Below are 15,666 nucleotides of genomic sequence, written 5' to 3'. Positions count from 1 at the left end.
GGAATCTGTTCTGTTTCTCAACCGTGCAAAGCAAGACTGTGATAGGATCTACATTCCAAACCATCTGGAATCCATAGTGCCACACCACCACATCAGCCTCCTGGTTGTTCACCACACTTAGAGGGTTTGTCCCCAGCTCCAAGACCTTGCGCTGGTTCTTCCCTCCTGGAATGTTCTGTCACCAGACACCTGTGACTGGCTCCTTCTTCTCATTCAGCTCAAACGTCACCCGTTCAGTGAGTTAATAATCCTTGCCCACAACTTCCAGTGTTGTTTGTTTGCTTTTACTTCAGAAAGCTTGGACCTGCCGCTAATGCACTGTGCATGCCAGTACCCCCAGAGGCTCCCTAGAACCAACGTAACTGTCTACTAACACTTTTAATCTTCACTCCAGCATTCTTGGATGAGGAAAATGCAGGCCTTGAGACCTCTAGGACAATGCCGGAGACTGCCGGCAAGGTCTAGGACTACCTGTTGTCTGCTGGGGCCATTCCAACGTCAGCTGATAATGTGTTTATTGCGTTACTTTAGTACAGTTGGCCTGCCTCATCACAGACCCAACGGTCTAATCTGGTCACAGCTTTCTGCTCACTGCCCAAGAAAGAGAATGCTTTCCGGAGGACTTGCCACCCAAGACAACTCTCTGGTCCTGGTCCGCTCTAGAGCCCCACTTCTCTGTCCCCTCCCCTCCTGGTTAGATCCTGAATTGAGCTCTTCAGGGCTACATCCACGGGTTATCTTGTTAATAAATAAGCTACCCTTTGGCCAGGGCCTATATATGGGTTAGGTGTGTCTCCATTGGCCCAAGGACCTCAGTGTGCCCTAGCCACACAACTCATTTGTCTTCCTGGCACCCGTCTGAGTGTCATATCCAGCCTGGTCCCCATTGCGGGGGACAGCCAAGTCACCAGTGAGCTGCGCTACGTGGTCCACGCTCAGCACGCAGCTCAGAGACATGCATCCGCCTGTTGCGCCCCTTACGACGTGAATCTGAGTGGGACCCGGGCTGTGGGCGGCACATTCGCAGGTAGTTTGCACCTCCACCACCGCCTGGCTCCACCAACTGCAGAAAGTCCCGGTACCAGAGTTTAGGTCCTGGTGGTGCAGGAGCTGCTGCCTCCTCCGCCCGCGCCAGTCGCTCAGCCTGTGCCGCGCTCAGCACATGCAGCACCAGGCGACGCAGTGGTTGTGAAAAGCCTTGTTCAACCGCGATGCACAGATACACGCCAGAGTCCTGGCGCCGCAGCCCACGCAACAGCAGCCCCCGCGCTGTGCGCTCTACTCGGTCCTCAGCAAGCACCTACATGTGAGGGCACGAACAAAGGGTCACCGGAAGCCAAAAGTGGACGAGGAATATAGGTGGGAGGATGAGTCGATCTAAGGGAGGGGGTCACTTGAGTGAGAGATGGGGTACACTAGAAACCTCAATGCGTGGGTCAGGAGTCTAGTTGGGCACAGTGGGGCATCACTAGGTTGTGGAGTGCAGCTAAGGGCAGTAGAGGATGAGACAAACTAGGATAAGGGAATCTGACCGAGCAGAGCCTGACTGAACTGGATCTCACACAGGTTTGAGGTACAGGCCAAAGGCCTCCCTAGGCGAGGCATAGTTTCTCTTAAGCGGGCCTGGTTGGGAAGGGTGGAGCGAGGCACACCTGGGTATGAGCTGCCTCCCCCGCACGATGGAAGGTCCACTCCACATGTGCCTGGAGCGAGCGGGGCTCACACTCCAGAAATGCGCTGCCGCTCTCCACACCTAAGACCTTTCTCTCCAGCAGCACAGAGTGTGAGGAGTCTTGAGACAAAAATGCAAAAATTCAGACAAGGCAGGGTTAGATGTGGCAATTTCAAGACCTGAGGGTAGGAGCTGATGGGGTACTCACCCCCAGAGCACAGGGTCCTGGGGTCACCATTCTTTATGTCTTGCCTCCGGAACCGCCTGAGGGAGGCATTAAAACCTATGAGCCCTCCTCTGCTAGCTGTGGAGACTCCCTTCCCAGTAGCTCAACCCAGACTCCAAACCAACCCACCTCTTGGCAGTAGGCTGGAAGCGTGTACAGGCCGATCCATCCCAGGCGCAGTAAGGGTCACGGGCCAAGCAGCATTCTGCGCAGGCGCGGCCTAGGACTGTGCAGCGATGCAAAGCAATCTGGGCCACGGCGCTGGGCGATGCGACGTAGAGCTGGTGCTAGAGGGCACAAGAGTCTGCAGTCTGCTGGAGGACAGCCCTTACCTGGCTCCCTGGGAACACTGAGGTCTCGTCGTCTAGCAAAGAGAAGCTAGACCTGAAACTCTGGGCTTTGAAAACCAAGGGGAAGCAAGACAACGGGGCTGCTGGTGGGCCGTGTTCCGTTCTTCCCCAAGCTGAGTGACTCACCCTTTTAGAGGAGATTTGCATGCTGGTGATAGCGGCAGAGTCCTGAAAGGGAGGCAGGGCAAGCGGATCAGGGCTCAGCGGCTTCAGCTGATGTGTCCTAGGGTGACGAGGGATGAGGCCTCACCTCAAACACCTGCAGCTCTTCCAGGAGAAGTCCTTCAGAGTTAGGTTGACTGCCCTTGGGGACTGAGATCACTTTCAGCACTGTGCCCACATCTGAAGCAATGAAAAGGCAGAGTGACTATTGGTTCCCCCTAACAAGCTGTGTGTGTGTGTGTGTGTGTGTGTGTATGCTCACACCCTGTCTCCACTTTCATCGAGATTGGGTCATGAAAAAGTAACAGTTGGGGACTGGAGAGATGGAGAGCACTGACTGTTCTTCCAAAGGTCCTGAGTTCAAATCCCAGCAACCACATGGTGGCTCACAACCATCCCTAATGAGATCTGATGTCCTCTCCCGGAGTGTCTGAAGACAGCTACATTGTACTTACATATAATAAATAAATAAATCTTAAAAAAAAAAAAAAAGAAAGGGAAAAAAGATAAAATAACAGTTGTGGGTTGAAACAATGAGGGGAGCCTTCAGGAGGTGGGGCCACAGCCCAGACAGAGATGTAGATATTAGACTGACCAGGGACAACTGCTACCTCTGGGCCAAGGAACCTAGAGGGGTGCTCTCTGTCCTATAAGCCATTGTGATGAGACCCTGACCTGTACCAATGAAGAGAACATCGTAGTGTCCGTCGGCAGCTGCTACCCGGTCTGCAGCGATCTGGGTGAAGGTGTACCCAGCTCCCACTTGTAGGAAGAGAGGGCGCCCCCCCATGGGCAGGACTGAGTTGTACATGAGAGGGTGGTTCCGAGCAAACTGGATAACGTCATCTGGGAAGTCCTTGGTGGAGCTGAAGGTGCCAAAGGTCTTGCTGGGGCACTGGGGGAGGCACGTCAAGCAGAGAGAGATACAGGGTTTTTGTGCTCAGTCCTCTGTTCAAAGCCTCTGGGACCGTGAAAGATGGGACATGGGACGGGGCAAGGGCCCTGAGTATCTGAGCCTTTCCCTGGTGAACTTCAGGCTGAGGGGGCACAGCTCCGTCTTTTATGATGGAGACATTTCCCCACCCATACCAAAAAAGGAAGTAATTACTCCGCACCATGCTCCCCCTCCAGCGGAAACCCAAGTCAAGTTCTCCACCACTGAGACTTTGAAGGTGATTACTGCAAGCGGTCCCCAGCCACGCACCATGCCGGGTCTCGGGTAGGGGACGCGACCCTGGTAGGACACCCACTGATGTGTAGGCCCCTCTTTGTGAGCAAAAGGTCCCAAGAAGGCGCGGCGCACATCATTCATGCTGTACACGCACACGGCAGAGCCCTGGAAGATGCCGCTGCAGGAACCGGAGAGAGCGGAGTGAGGAACCCCACCTCACACACCCCCACCCCCTCAAGCTAAACTGGCTGCCCAGGGGAACCGCTGCCTGCCCCTCACCTGGAGGTGGAGAAGATAGCATAGAGAAGAGGTGTCTGGCGGTCTCGGGAGGACAAAAGGAAAACATCCTCTGCAGGGAAAGACAAGGGTGGCGGGGCAGAACTCACACACCCCAGGCTCCTGGACTCTGCACCCTAACTCCTCCTCCCCCGATGCCACCCTTCATTCAAGACACTCACGAAGCTGGTCAAAGTGGGTGTCACCCTCGACTCCAGGTACTGAGCACACAAGCCGCGCCTTCAGAAATGTGGTCCATTTGTTGACCAAGCTCCGCTGGCCACCCAGGTCATTCTGCTCACAGGATCAGAAGAGATGAGAATGAGACCACGGCAGGCAAGCCAGGTGGTGGTGGCGCACGCCTTTAATTCCAGCACTTGGGAGGCAGAGGCAGGCGGATTTCTGAGTTCGAGGCCAGCCTGGTCTACAGAGTGAGTTCCAGGACAGCCAGGGCTACACAGAGAAACCCTGTCTTGAAAAACCAAAAACCAAAAACCAAAAACCAAAAAAAAAAAAAAAAAAAAAAAAAAAACAACAACACAGCAGGCAAAGGGTCAGGGGCAAAGGTAGCCAAGGGATGAACTGGCCTAGCGTCTCCTTACCCGGCAGATCTGGCCAACACGAGACACAGTCATGCGACCCATTGCTGGTGCTGCTTCCACAGCAGACTCCCGAAAGAAGAAATAAATTTTATCGTCATCAGGATTCTCACTTTCTGGGATCCAAAAGACCTTGACAAACTTGGGTTCTGGCCAAAACAGGAGGCAGGGTATCAGGCACGGGTCCTGGTCCTGGTTCATGACACACCCCCACTCCCCCATGCCCTTGCAGGCTCCCACAACCAGAGCCTCCAAGACCCACCCTTAAGATCGGCATCTGCAAGACAAGAAGAAGCCACGAGGGGGCAGTAGAGACCATAGCTATGAGCTCAAGCGGGCTGCCCCCCTCCCCTTTGCAGGGCTTCCGACCGACCATGCCACACTTGCTTAATTCGCCAGGAAAAGAAGGAGATTGGGTATCCGTTTTCACCTTCATTCACAAATCTTCCTCCTTAGCAGATCAAATACTCCCTGTCCCGCCTTCAGTTTCTCCTGCTGTCCCATAGTAAAAGACTCCAGCCCTTGAGAGTCTGGGTTTCCTATCAATACTAGTTGCTTGAGCCTTATCTTTGCTGGCTTTTGCCTCAGGGCTTTTGCACTAATCATTTCCCTTACCTAGAATGCTCATCTAATTCTGTTGGCTGGCTTTCTTGTGTTCTGGAAGCTATTAATAACTCATAGATCCTCCCAACAATAGCTTCCCTTATTCGACCCAGACACCTCTATTCCCTTTTTGTTCTTTCATCTTTCATGGCGACTGGAATGTATCTCATCATGTCCTGGCTCTGAGACCCATGGATCAAAGACTCTCGCCTGCCTCTGCCTCCGTGCCTCTGGCTCAGATATTACAGTAGATCCTTGGAGAGACTTCAACGTTTTCTCATTTTGCGAGGCACCTTCCCTATTCCAGGAGGGCAGTCCCCTCCCTCTCAGGGCCCCCACCAGCATCTCACCATTGAGCCAGCGGGAATCATGGGGCTCTGTTCGGAGACTTGGATTCTGACCCAGGCTTCGAAAGATGGTAAAGTCTCGACCCATAAGGTCCGCTGCCACCCCAGAATACAGCTCTTCCCCTGCAGGCGGGGCAAAGGGTGCTTAGCTGGCTATGAGCTCTCAGAGAAAAAGGGAGCTCTAGGGGCAGGGGTGCTCAGGGAGTCAAGACTTTAGGACATCTGGGTGGGTGCCCTTGGGACACATGAAGCTCTAGAACTTCTAGAGGGTCTAGAGTTATAGTGGGTGCCAGCCTTCGGACTCACCCACCAGCACCGAGGCAGCCCGATGCCCTGGGTCATAAGGACTCTTTCCTTTGCCGTCCTCAAGTTTCCTCAGGTCCAGCTGAAGCATGGGTTCCTGGGGCAGGGGAGTTGTTAATGCCAGGCCCTTCGTCACCCTTCCTGCCTCTCCACAGTCTAGCCCGGGTCTTACCTCCAGCCGGTGCCCCACCTCCACAAATGCACAGGTTGGGTGGAAGGCCCCTGTGCCACAGGCCAGCAAGTGGGTGTGGTTGTAGACATGCAACAGCTTCACGAAGTTCATGCACTCCGTCTGGTGGGCAGGTGGGGGGGTGCAGTCAGGCTTTCTCCGGGGGTGGGGGGCAGCCCCGAAGGAGATGCAGGTCACTAGGGGCATCCCCGCCCTTCCTCTCTGCTGCATCAGCCCATGGAAGTACTAACATGAGTTACAGGGACCTGAGTGTTCTTTGTGACAACCTACCTTCACAGGGTGACTACACAAGGAAGTAGAGATATGCACAGCTCCCCGCATGACTCAGAGGACCCCCGAGAAGAATCACATGAGCTCCCACCCTGAGTCACCAAGCCTCATCCGCCTTGACCTCCCTGCCCTTACCCCAGCCCTAACAAGCTAGCCTCTCTCTCAGCCCCGGGATGGGGGGTAACCCTCTTCCACACGCTCCCCTTTGAGTAGCCCACACTCACACCAATGTCCTTCCCTGCCCAGTTGCATTCTTCACGCCATTCCACAGGGGCGGGCCAGGCCAGCTACGGGGAGGGAACACAGGTTAGGGACTTGGGGTGTTCTTTATTTTGGGGTTTTCTCCATTCAGTTGCCCATCCCTTTGAGAGTCTCTAGAGTCTAGACAGATTGGGATCCTAAGGCGTTTTCCTGAGGCGGCACTGCAGTTGGGTAAAGCTCAGGAGTCCCCGGCACCTTCTTGGCTCGCTTGCTGATGTTGTCCAGGCTGAGGGAAGCCACGTGGTTCTCGGCCCCCACAAACAGGCGCCCACGCTCCTCATCCACCAGCAAGGCTTCGTAGCAGCAGGTCCGCTCCAGCCGGAAGGTTCGGACACCATGCCGGGCCTGTAACTCTGCGGGGAGAGATACCTCTCTCGGTGCATGCCTGTCGTAACGGTGACAGGAACCTCCTCAAGGCCCTGCTTGGTTGTCTATCTGCAGACCAAGGTTACTCGTGTGACTCGAGACATATACATGTACACTTACATGGATGTGAGCTTACATGTATGAAGACTGGCCCACCCAGGTGCCTGTACAGAATCACAGGGTGGGTGGTGCATGCCCAGAAAGGGGAAAACAGTTTTAGGAAAACGTGTGTGGGCAAGCGGGCTGGCATGCTGGGAGGCCAGGCTTACGGACACCAGGGTTCTAGGAACGACAAAGCGAGGATGAACTGACAGGACAGAATCTGTCTCTAAAATGCCAGGCTTGGAGTCCCTTTCCTGTCACCCTACTTGGGCTTGGATTCAGCAGAGTTGACCAGCAAATGCCACTCTGTGCCCAGGGACCACCCCTGTGTGTAAGGAGCATAAGAAAGGGGCACTGACTGTCCCCAAACCTGGACTTAACTACTAAAGACTTTTGGAATGCTTTGGGATGGGGGATGAGACGGAGGCAGGGACTGTTGCCATGGAGACAATAGGGGTCCTCCTTGGGAAAGCATGAGCAGAATGTAGGCAGAAAGGTTGGGGGCTGAGGCTAGGACAGGGTTAACTGGAGATGGCCCAAGAATACCCGCAACCCAGCGAGTATGGGGGATACACATACTGGCACCAGCAAATCTTTCCATACCGGGCCCTTTTCCTGTTCAAGCCGGTCGGTCCCTCCATTTGCCAGGTGCACCTACCTTGAAAGGAGAGCCGCAGGCGGGGAAGGTTAGGGGCGGCATCCCCGAGCCCGGCTACCCAGAGGAGGGCCAGGCCTGGGATCATGGCGGCGGCCTCAGCCCGCCCCATGCCGGCAGCTCAGGGCGCTCAGGGTTCAGCGGGCGTGTGTGGAGGAGCCTTCAGCCGCCCTGGACTCTGCCCCAGGATCTGGAAGAGAAGAGTCTCGGCAGCAAAGCCGAGAGGGTAAGGGCGAGTGGGAGGGCATGGGGGAGTCCCAAGGGATCAGATTACAGCCCCTAGGGATAGAGGCTGGGGGGTCGCATACCGTTTCCTCTCCACCAAGGGTGCCCCGCCTGGCCACAATCAGAGACACACCCACACCGGGCACACCCTCAGGGTCACCCTGCATTGGCAGGCACCCGCCCCACCACGTCACCCTCCTCAGTAACCTCCCCTCTGCACACACACTCACAGACACTAATTCACAAACACTAGGCACCCGCTTCATGCCAGCCTGGGGCAGAGGCAAGGATACCGATGATGCGGACAAGGTCCCCAGGCAGTAAAGGGCCAAGGGCCAACAGAGTCAGATCGCGTGGTCACTTCAGAGGGCACTGACTGCAAAGAGCAAAGCAGCTGCTGAAGGGAGGGTGGGTGGAGGGGCGAGGCCTCGGGAGTGGCTGTGGACCCACAGACAGGCCGGGAAACGGAGGGGCACATTTGGGACCGGATCCATGGTTGTGGGTGACTACGGATATGAATATATTTCCGAGGGTCCCTTTGTGAACACACATACACGAACATATGTGTACATGAGCAAGTGCATGCACATACATGTCTACGAGCAAGCAGGTGTCACACCTATGTAGCTATAAGTTGAAGTACAAATCTGTATACTTAACTTGTGTTGTGTGCATACATCTAGTCAAGTGTGTACCAGCATTAAACATGCGTGTTCAATACATGAATCACATGTGTGCACGGGCAGGTATATGTACATGTGTAGCAGATGTGCAAGTGAACACGAAAGCCACATCAATCGCTTCTGTTGACAAGCGTGATCTGTTCTTCTCAGGACCCCAATCCAGACCCAGGCCAAATCCAGCAGGCCCAGTTCTGTGACTGTTTCCTCTCTGCAGCCTGAGGGGAGAAGGAGCTAGGCGTGCAGAGGCCGCCATCCGACCAGAGACCCGAGAGAGGCCTGGGGCCAGTGTGCGGTGACGGTTCTGGCTCTCTTTAAGCTCCAGGGAGAACAATAATTTGCCCTCAAAGTCCCTGCCATGTCACGATCTTAACTTTCCTGTCTCCGAGCCCCTCCACTGCACCAGGCGCCTTGCCTGGCACACTCAGGTGAGCCAGGCTCGGGCGCCTCTGGCCCTCCTTTAGAGAAGCACACAGGACCTGTGGGGCCCACGAGCCAAGGTCCCAGTGTGAATTAAAGAAGGAAATTAGCTGCTAGGGTAGGTCGAAGATCTTTCCTCCCTTCACTCTCCACACACACGCGCACACACACACACACAAACACACACACACACACACAGACCCCTCCCAGCCCAGGACCTTATCTCGTATCTCTTCCCCTTTCCTTTCATCTGCTCACTTGCCTGAGCCTCTTCTCAGGTCCTAGGAGTCTGTGAGGCTGACCCGGCTGCCTTCCCACACTCCGCCAAGAACTCTGCAAAGGTGTCTCCCACCTTGACCCCTCTTGTCCTGGGGAAGGGAAGCATGCTGGGGCCCACAGGGCACCCCTGACGGCTCCTTTAAGTAGAAGCCCCCGCCCCCACCAGGCCAGCCACCGCCCAGAATACCATAAAGTTTGCAGGGCTACAGGGTGGATCGGGTGACCGGCACAGGCAGCTGGGACTGGCTGGAGACGGTGGCCCCCGTGAGCATGAGAGGAATGAGAGGAGGAAGGGTTGGGCAGGTAGAGATGGCCCTCTCCTGCTGGGTCTCAAGGGGAAACCTGGCAGTAAGTTAGGGCAAAGCAGGAAGAATCAGCAGAGACCATCCCTGACAGTTCTGTGCAGCAGGCAGAGGGAACGGTGGGCCAGGCACTCCGGGTCCTTACCTGTCCCTCCACAGATGACTGCACACTCACCAGCAGGTCCGGGTCCCAGGAGCTGCCTGGGACAGTGGGTCAGAGGTCAGGGAAGGAGCTCTCCTCTCCTCTTCTCTCCTCTCCTCTTCTAGGCCCCAGCCTGTCACTTTCTTACCGATCGGACCTCAGCTGTCTGCGCCCCCCCCCCCTGCAGTGGCTGCAATGACAGCCAGGCAGGAAAGGGGGAGGAGGGGGGGCTCAGGAGATGCTTCTGCGGAGAGTGTGGGAGCCCATTCTCAGAGCCCAGCTAGCTTGGAGCTTGGGGCAGACTTTGGGAAGGTGGAAGGCCCCATGGACTCCAGCTCTCTTCCAAGTTGGCAAGGCTGCCCTGTCCATCAAACCCAGAGTCAAGAAGTACCTGAGGGAGTTTTGTAGGTTTGTGTTTATTTTTTGAAGGCAGGATCTTCTATAGCCTGGGCTGGCCTCGAACTTACCATTAGTCAAGGATGGCCTTCAACTCTTGCTTCACCTACCTCTGCTCCTCAGGGCCAGAGCCGGGTGTGGCAGACAGTTTTCACACAGGACAGACTCCTACACTTGACTTTGGTGCCCAGGTTGGGAAGTCCTTGAGGTTTGGTTGTATAGCTTGTTCTGAAAACCACACCCTGTTTGAACTCTTGGGATCACTTTAAGGGGCTGGATGTTGCCTCAGTCTCCCCAAGACTGACCTCAGGGGTCAGAAGGCCTCTGGTCACGGTTGTATGGTTGTAAGGCACAGGTGCCCTGGCACTTCAACTCTGCAGTTTTGCTACATACTGCCTGGATGTCATCCAATCAGAGATAAGGGGACACAGACAGAGATAAGGGGAGACTTATCTCTCCAGGAGCCTTAGGATCTAGTGTTCCTGACCTACCTGTCTAGCTGCTGGGGGAGAAGGCCCAGGGGTGTCCCTACAGGAGCCAGATTGCTAGGACAAGGCCCTGCCCTGCTCCTGGGGTGGCTGCCTCTCTCCAAGGACCTGGGCAGCCTCCCCTGGCCTCATGCAAGCAAACAACATTCTTTGCCTGTTTACAATTTTCCACCCAGCAGCAAGTGCTGCCAGAGGCCCCTGGCCACCCCTGCTGTGTCCCCAGTCTGCCCAGACTGCCTCCAGTTCTCCAGACTCAAGGACCCAATCTCTTTTCTTTTATGCCAGGCACCAGCCCTGGTATTCACACCAGGAGACAGTGCCAGAAACCCTCACCATCTTTCTGACAACGGGAGACTCACATCCCAGCTCAAGGGAGGGAGCTGCCTCTGGCCCTCTTTAGCCAGGTGACTTGTCGTCCTCCCCCTCCCCCCCCCCCATAGCTATATCTCCTCCTTTGAAGAGTAAGAGGAGAGCAGCAGGCTCCTCACAGATCTCTTTTCTGCCCCCTAGTCCTGGATTTCATCATGCTGGGCTTTGGGGAGGGGGTCTCCTAAAAGGTAGCACATCAGGTACCCAGTGTCACAACCGGACGACTTTCTAAAGGTTCTCGAATATGGCAGTCTTGGTTTGGGTCTGAAACCCAGACATCCACCAGCACAGGTCTGCCTGTGTTCTCCCTGTGGACTGCCCATTGATGGTACAGCCTACCAAAGCTTTGCCCTTTGCTTTTGGAAATAGTGTCACAGCACTTGCCTGCCCACCTTGCCTCACCATGGATCCCACCCATCTGCACCACGCCTGGGCTCCCTGTGGTGGCATGATGGAGGCCGTAGGACACCCGACACCCATCTGATGAAGGCTGTGCCAGTCATGCCAGTGTCAGGGGCTGGGTGGCAATCGCAGGCTCTCTGCTCACACCTGCTTTTGCAATCAAGGCTGGAGGCTCCACCTTGCAACCTTCCCCCACTGGCCACGTGGGCACTAGGTCATGAGACTCTGAGGGCTGGAGCTTGGTGCCAGGGGACGGTAAGGCACTGCCACGAGGAGCCCCCGGAAGCCTAACTTCCCTCAACAGTCTATCACCTGCCCCAGACGATCTGGGAAAAAGTCGAGGGCATGTCAGGACATTCCCCACCCACAAACCCCAAGCCTGGTCTCCATGGTCCAGGGGACCCCCCGGGCCCACCTTTTGGAAAGATCAGTTCCTCCCCTCCTTGCCTCTTGCCCTTCCCTTCAGTGGGCCATGTCAGAGCTGAGGTGGAGGGGTGGCAGGAGAGGCCACCACCAGGAGCCTCGGGCCTTTAGCTCTGGCTCTCCCCCTACTGGCTCCACCCCTGCCTTCTTCCCTCCCTCCCTCCCTCCCTCGTGCACATTCCTCCCAGGCTGAGGTCAGCCCCTCTGGGATGGGGAGTCCCCCCCCCTCAACCAGCCACATCACAGCTCCACACTCCTGTTTTCTTCATTGCCCAGCAGAGTGGGGTGGGGAAGCTGGGGAGTGGGGGTGGGGGAGTGGGGGTGGGGCCTCGTTCTCTACAGCCTTTGAGGGAGGGGCTATAGCAGGAAAGCTGCAAAAATACTGTATAGCACTTTGTACGCATCAACAGACACAAATGACATTTACATAAATACTATATTCCCTAAGTCGGATATATAGAGCCTCCCTGGAAAACCTGACTTGAGGGTGGGTGAGGGCATCCTCTGTATACTCTGGTAGGAGTTGAAGATGCTGGGAGGACTGCCCAGAACCTGTGTAGTGACCAGCTAACCCCACCCCACCCCCACCTCCACCACCCAATCCCCAAGATTGAGTTTCTCTGTGAAGCTGGAACTTGATTTGTAGACCAGGCTGGCTTCAAACTCAGAGATCTGCCTGCCTCTGCCTCCCAAGTGCTGGGATCAAAGGCGAGCACCACCACCTGCAAACCTTACAGTTCACCCTTCTTCACTCCCCCTAGGCCGAGCAGGCTGGGTGCACGCTAGAGGCACAGAGCAGGCCCATGCTATTGCCAGCACAGCTCTGGACATCTTCTGCTGCGGGCCTTGTGGGAAACCCTTCTCAGTGAGAGCTACCATCCCAGCCTCAGGCTCGGCTCCTCCCCACCCATGCCTCCCACTTCCTACCCTGCATAGCTACTTTTCTTTAGCCTTAATCCACTATGCTCAGGGATCCCTCCCCTGGGGATTCGCCAGAATCCTCAAAAGTCCCCAATCCACTCCCAGCAACACCCAAACGCCATTCCTCCTGGGAATCCTACCCTAAGTCTTGTTGAAGGCAGGATAAGATCCTACCTGCCTCTTGCCCCTGAGCTGGGCCTGGGGTCATCTTCCACAGTACCTTGCTTCTGCATCTTAACTTGCCACGCAGGAGCTTACAGGGACCGAAGCTCCTGGCCTGGAGCCCACAGCACTACACTAGCTCCGCCTTGGTCCTGCCAGTTTTCTAGCCTCCCAGTGGCTCCATTTCTGAATGCATGAGCTTTTGCTGCCAAAATATCACCTGGGCTGTGTCGTGAACCCCTTAGTGTCGCGAACCCCTTAGTGTCTCGAACCCCTTAGTGTCGCGAACCCCTTAGTGTCGCGAACCCCTTAGTGTCGTGAACCCCTTAGTGTCGTGAACCCCTTAGTGTCGCCTGCTGCACTTGTTGCAATCTGTCAGGCCCCTCAGCCATTACTCCTCCCCTGTGGAAGATTCCTCTTGAACCTCAGGACCAGGCCTTAGGCTCTCCACTGTGGGCAATGGAGAGACCATCATCACTGGAGACTCTACAGCTCTGGAGATACCCAGCATAAAGGAGCAAGAGAAAGCATGTTTGTAGCAAACCCTTCCACTTTCCTAGGCTTGCTGGGTCATTATGAGGCTCAGGAATTAATGGGGGAGTCAATAGCAGGTCTCACTTTCCCTTTGCCTCCCTTCCCTCCCCGCCCCCAACTGACTTTCCACAACCCTGGTGAGACCAGAAAGTGGCGATGGGAGATCATACCAAACTATCTGTGATTTTTCTCCCAACCAAGATGACCTGCAAGATTGCATCTCCACTGAGAAATTAGAACAAAAAGCTAGGAGGAATGTGATCTTCACCTCTGTCCCCCTTGAACCCTTCATTGTGTGACTAAGGCTGAATGTCTGGCGAGCACGCACATCCTTGCTGTAACACAGCTGTACACATGCCCCAACTGGCTGGAGGCCATGACGTTCTAGTCTGATTGAAACGGAGTCCGGGAGATGCAGACCCATATGGCGGTGGTCATAGGTTTTAGTCACAGGGATTTGGGTCAGTGTTGGGGGATGGGCTTAGTCATCAGCCCACACTCAGCCAAGAGACACCGTGGTTTTTGTTTTGTTTTGTTTTGTTTTGTTTTGTTTTGAGACAGGGTTGCTCTGTGTAGTCTTGGCTGTCCTGGAACTCGCTCTTCCGACCAGGCTGTCCTCGAACTCCAAGATCCCCCTGCCTCTGCCTCTCAAGTGCTTTAATTGCTTCAATTAAAGGTGTGTGCCACCACCGCCCGGCTGGGACATTGTAGTCTGATTCTCATCCCTTTCTGTCACCCAAAGCCACTGGGATCCTGGCTGACCATGCCACTAGCCAGGAAGCTGAAGTCAGGGCTGTTAAGCTTCAGTCTGAGGTTAGTCTGTTGATCTGGTCTGACAGTGTGCATGTAATGATTTTTGAGGGATGAAAGAAGTTAGGGCTCTAGGGCTGTCGGGATGGCTCAGCAGGTAAAGGTGCTTGTCACCAGACCCGACGCGCTGAATTCAGTCCCCAGATCATAAGATGGCAAAGGGATAGAACGGAATCCCACGAGTTGTCCTCTGACTTCCACAAGCATGTTGTGGCCCATACACATACTATCAGAGATAGACAAAACACCAAAAGTCTTGGTCTGCTTTGAAAGACGATTCGAGATTCCATCAGAACTAGGCAGCCCCTGCAGTCTCAGAAGCTCTAGCTATAATCCCAGGAAGGGCCCCTTTCCTGTTCTGTCCGGGACATCTGTCTCCACCTGCCTGCAGGGCCTGCCTCCTCCCCACAGTCTCCCATAAGCTCCCTTCTTTAGGCCTCTGACTCTTAAGGGCCTGTTCCTCTCTCTCTCTTCCCAGCTGTTCCGCTGCCCTACAAATAGGTTAAAAATACCAAGGCCACCACCACCAACCACATCAGTAGTTCCAGCAACTATTTCAAGTGAGCCAAGTTCTCTTGAAGGCCGACCAGCCTCGTGGCAGTCCTCATAGGCTGGGGACTGCCCAGCCTACCCTGAAAACAGAAGCTCGGGCCCCTACTTGGCTCTGTATTTCCTGCTAAGGGTCTTGGGCCTCAGAGTGCAGCTGCCCATGGGCGTGGACATTGGGAGAGTTCTAGGGAAAGGACTCAATTTCTTTCCTCACTCAGCTGTTTCCCAAGAATTGAGGAACTGCTGGGACCCAGCCAAGAACAGCTCCTAGCAGTGGGGATGTCTACCTCACTGGGTACCTCCAGTTAGGATTCTTGGTACCTGGGAGGTCCTTCTTGCCTCCCCTTTGCCCCCCAAGCATGGCTGGGAATTTCCCATCAGCCAAAGAAAGGCTGAATTGAGAAGCCGCCCCCACCAGTCCTGGGACAATGGAGCCTTATGCCCTCCAAATCAGAGCTGCAGTAGAAGAGCCAAAGGCAGGTGGGGCCTAACTGTCTGTACCAGGGTGAGCCCTGCTTGCCAGAGCCACACCCAGACCCAGTGCCGAGTGAGAACCCAGTGGATGCAGGACAGAGCCCTAGATGGCCCACCCTGGCAGGGAGGCACCGGGTGCATCAGGCAGACAATGCCAGTCCCTCAATGGCTCTCTGTGCGGGGTTCCCCTCAGGACAGAAGGAAGGAACCATCTCCGGTGCTTGCTTCCTGCTGGGCGGGTATGGTGGCTCTGGAATAGCTCCAGCCCGCCTGCGCACACTGGGGTTCAGGCCCGAGCCTCTAAAGAAAGACAGGGATTTGGGGATGGCACAGGATCCTGTTCTTGTCAGTTGTACCCTGTGGCAGAGGTAGCCGGAATGGCCTGAGGAACTGGGGCGGGGGAGAGGCCTAGGGAAGCAGGCACTCCTTCCGACTTCGCCTTGCCGCCACAACCTTTCATCTCCTGCCAGCATCAGAGGCCGGGTGGCCTGTGGCCACTGACAGGTGTAAGGAGGTGAAGTCCCAGGTCCCGGGTCC

The 15,666-nt window shown here is 55.5% G+C and overlaps 1 protein-coding gene across 2 annotated transcripts; it reads right to left on the bottom strand.

Moving 5' to 3' along the window:
- Positions 1-268: 268 nt before the first annotated feature.
- Positions 269-11,764, bottom strand: Sema3b (semaphorin 3B). 2 transcript variants are annotated; one of them, XM_052187351.1, is made up of 21 exons: positions 11,672-11,764; positions 10,108-10,225; positions 9,605-9,660; positions 7,862-9,246; positions 7,557-7,743; positions 6,626-6,783; positions 6,394-6,456; positions 5,882-6,001; positions 5,713-5,806; positions 5,410-5,529; positions 4,460-4,605; positions 4,040-4,151; positions 3,861-3,930; positions 3,615-3,759; positions 3,086-3,305; positions 2,499-2,590; positions 2,375-2,416; positions 2,028-2,185; positions 1,881-1,936; positions 1,653-1,792; positions 269-1,300 (listed from the first exon to the last, which is right to left on the bottom strand). In XM_052187351.1, the coding sequence occupies exons 5-21, from the start codon at positions 7,663-7,665 to the stop codon at positions 905-907; spliced, it is 2,241 nt and encodes a 746-aa protein (XP_052043311.1). In that variant the 5' UTR covers positions 7,666-7,743; positions 7,862-9,246; positions 9,605-9,660; positions 10,108-10,225; positions 11,672-11,764; the 3' UTR covers positions 269-904. The 2 variants fall into 2 exon arrangements, with proteins under 2 accessions (XP_052043311.1, XP_052043310.1); XM_052187350.1 differs by lacking the exons at positions 9,605-9,660; positions 10,108-10,225; positions 11,672-11,764 and adding an exon at positions 9,345-9,587 and having other exon boundaries at positions 7,557-9,246.
- Positions 11,765-15,666: the final 3,902 nt, after the last annotated feature.

This window comes from Apodemus sylvaticus, chromosome 7 (assembly GCF_947179515.1).
Source record: "Apodemus sylvaticus chromosome 7, mApoSyl1.1, whole genome shotgun sequence".
Lineage (NCBI taxonomy): Eukaryota > Metazoa > Chordata > Mammalia > Rodentia > Muridae > Apodemus > Apodemus sylvaticus.
Note: the sequence above shows the minus strand (reverse complement) of the source record. Positions and strands in the feature narration are given on the sequence as shown.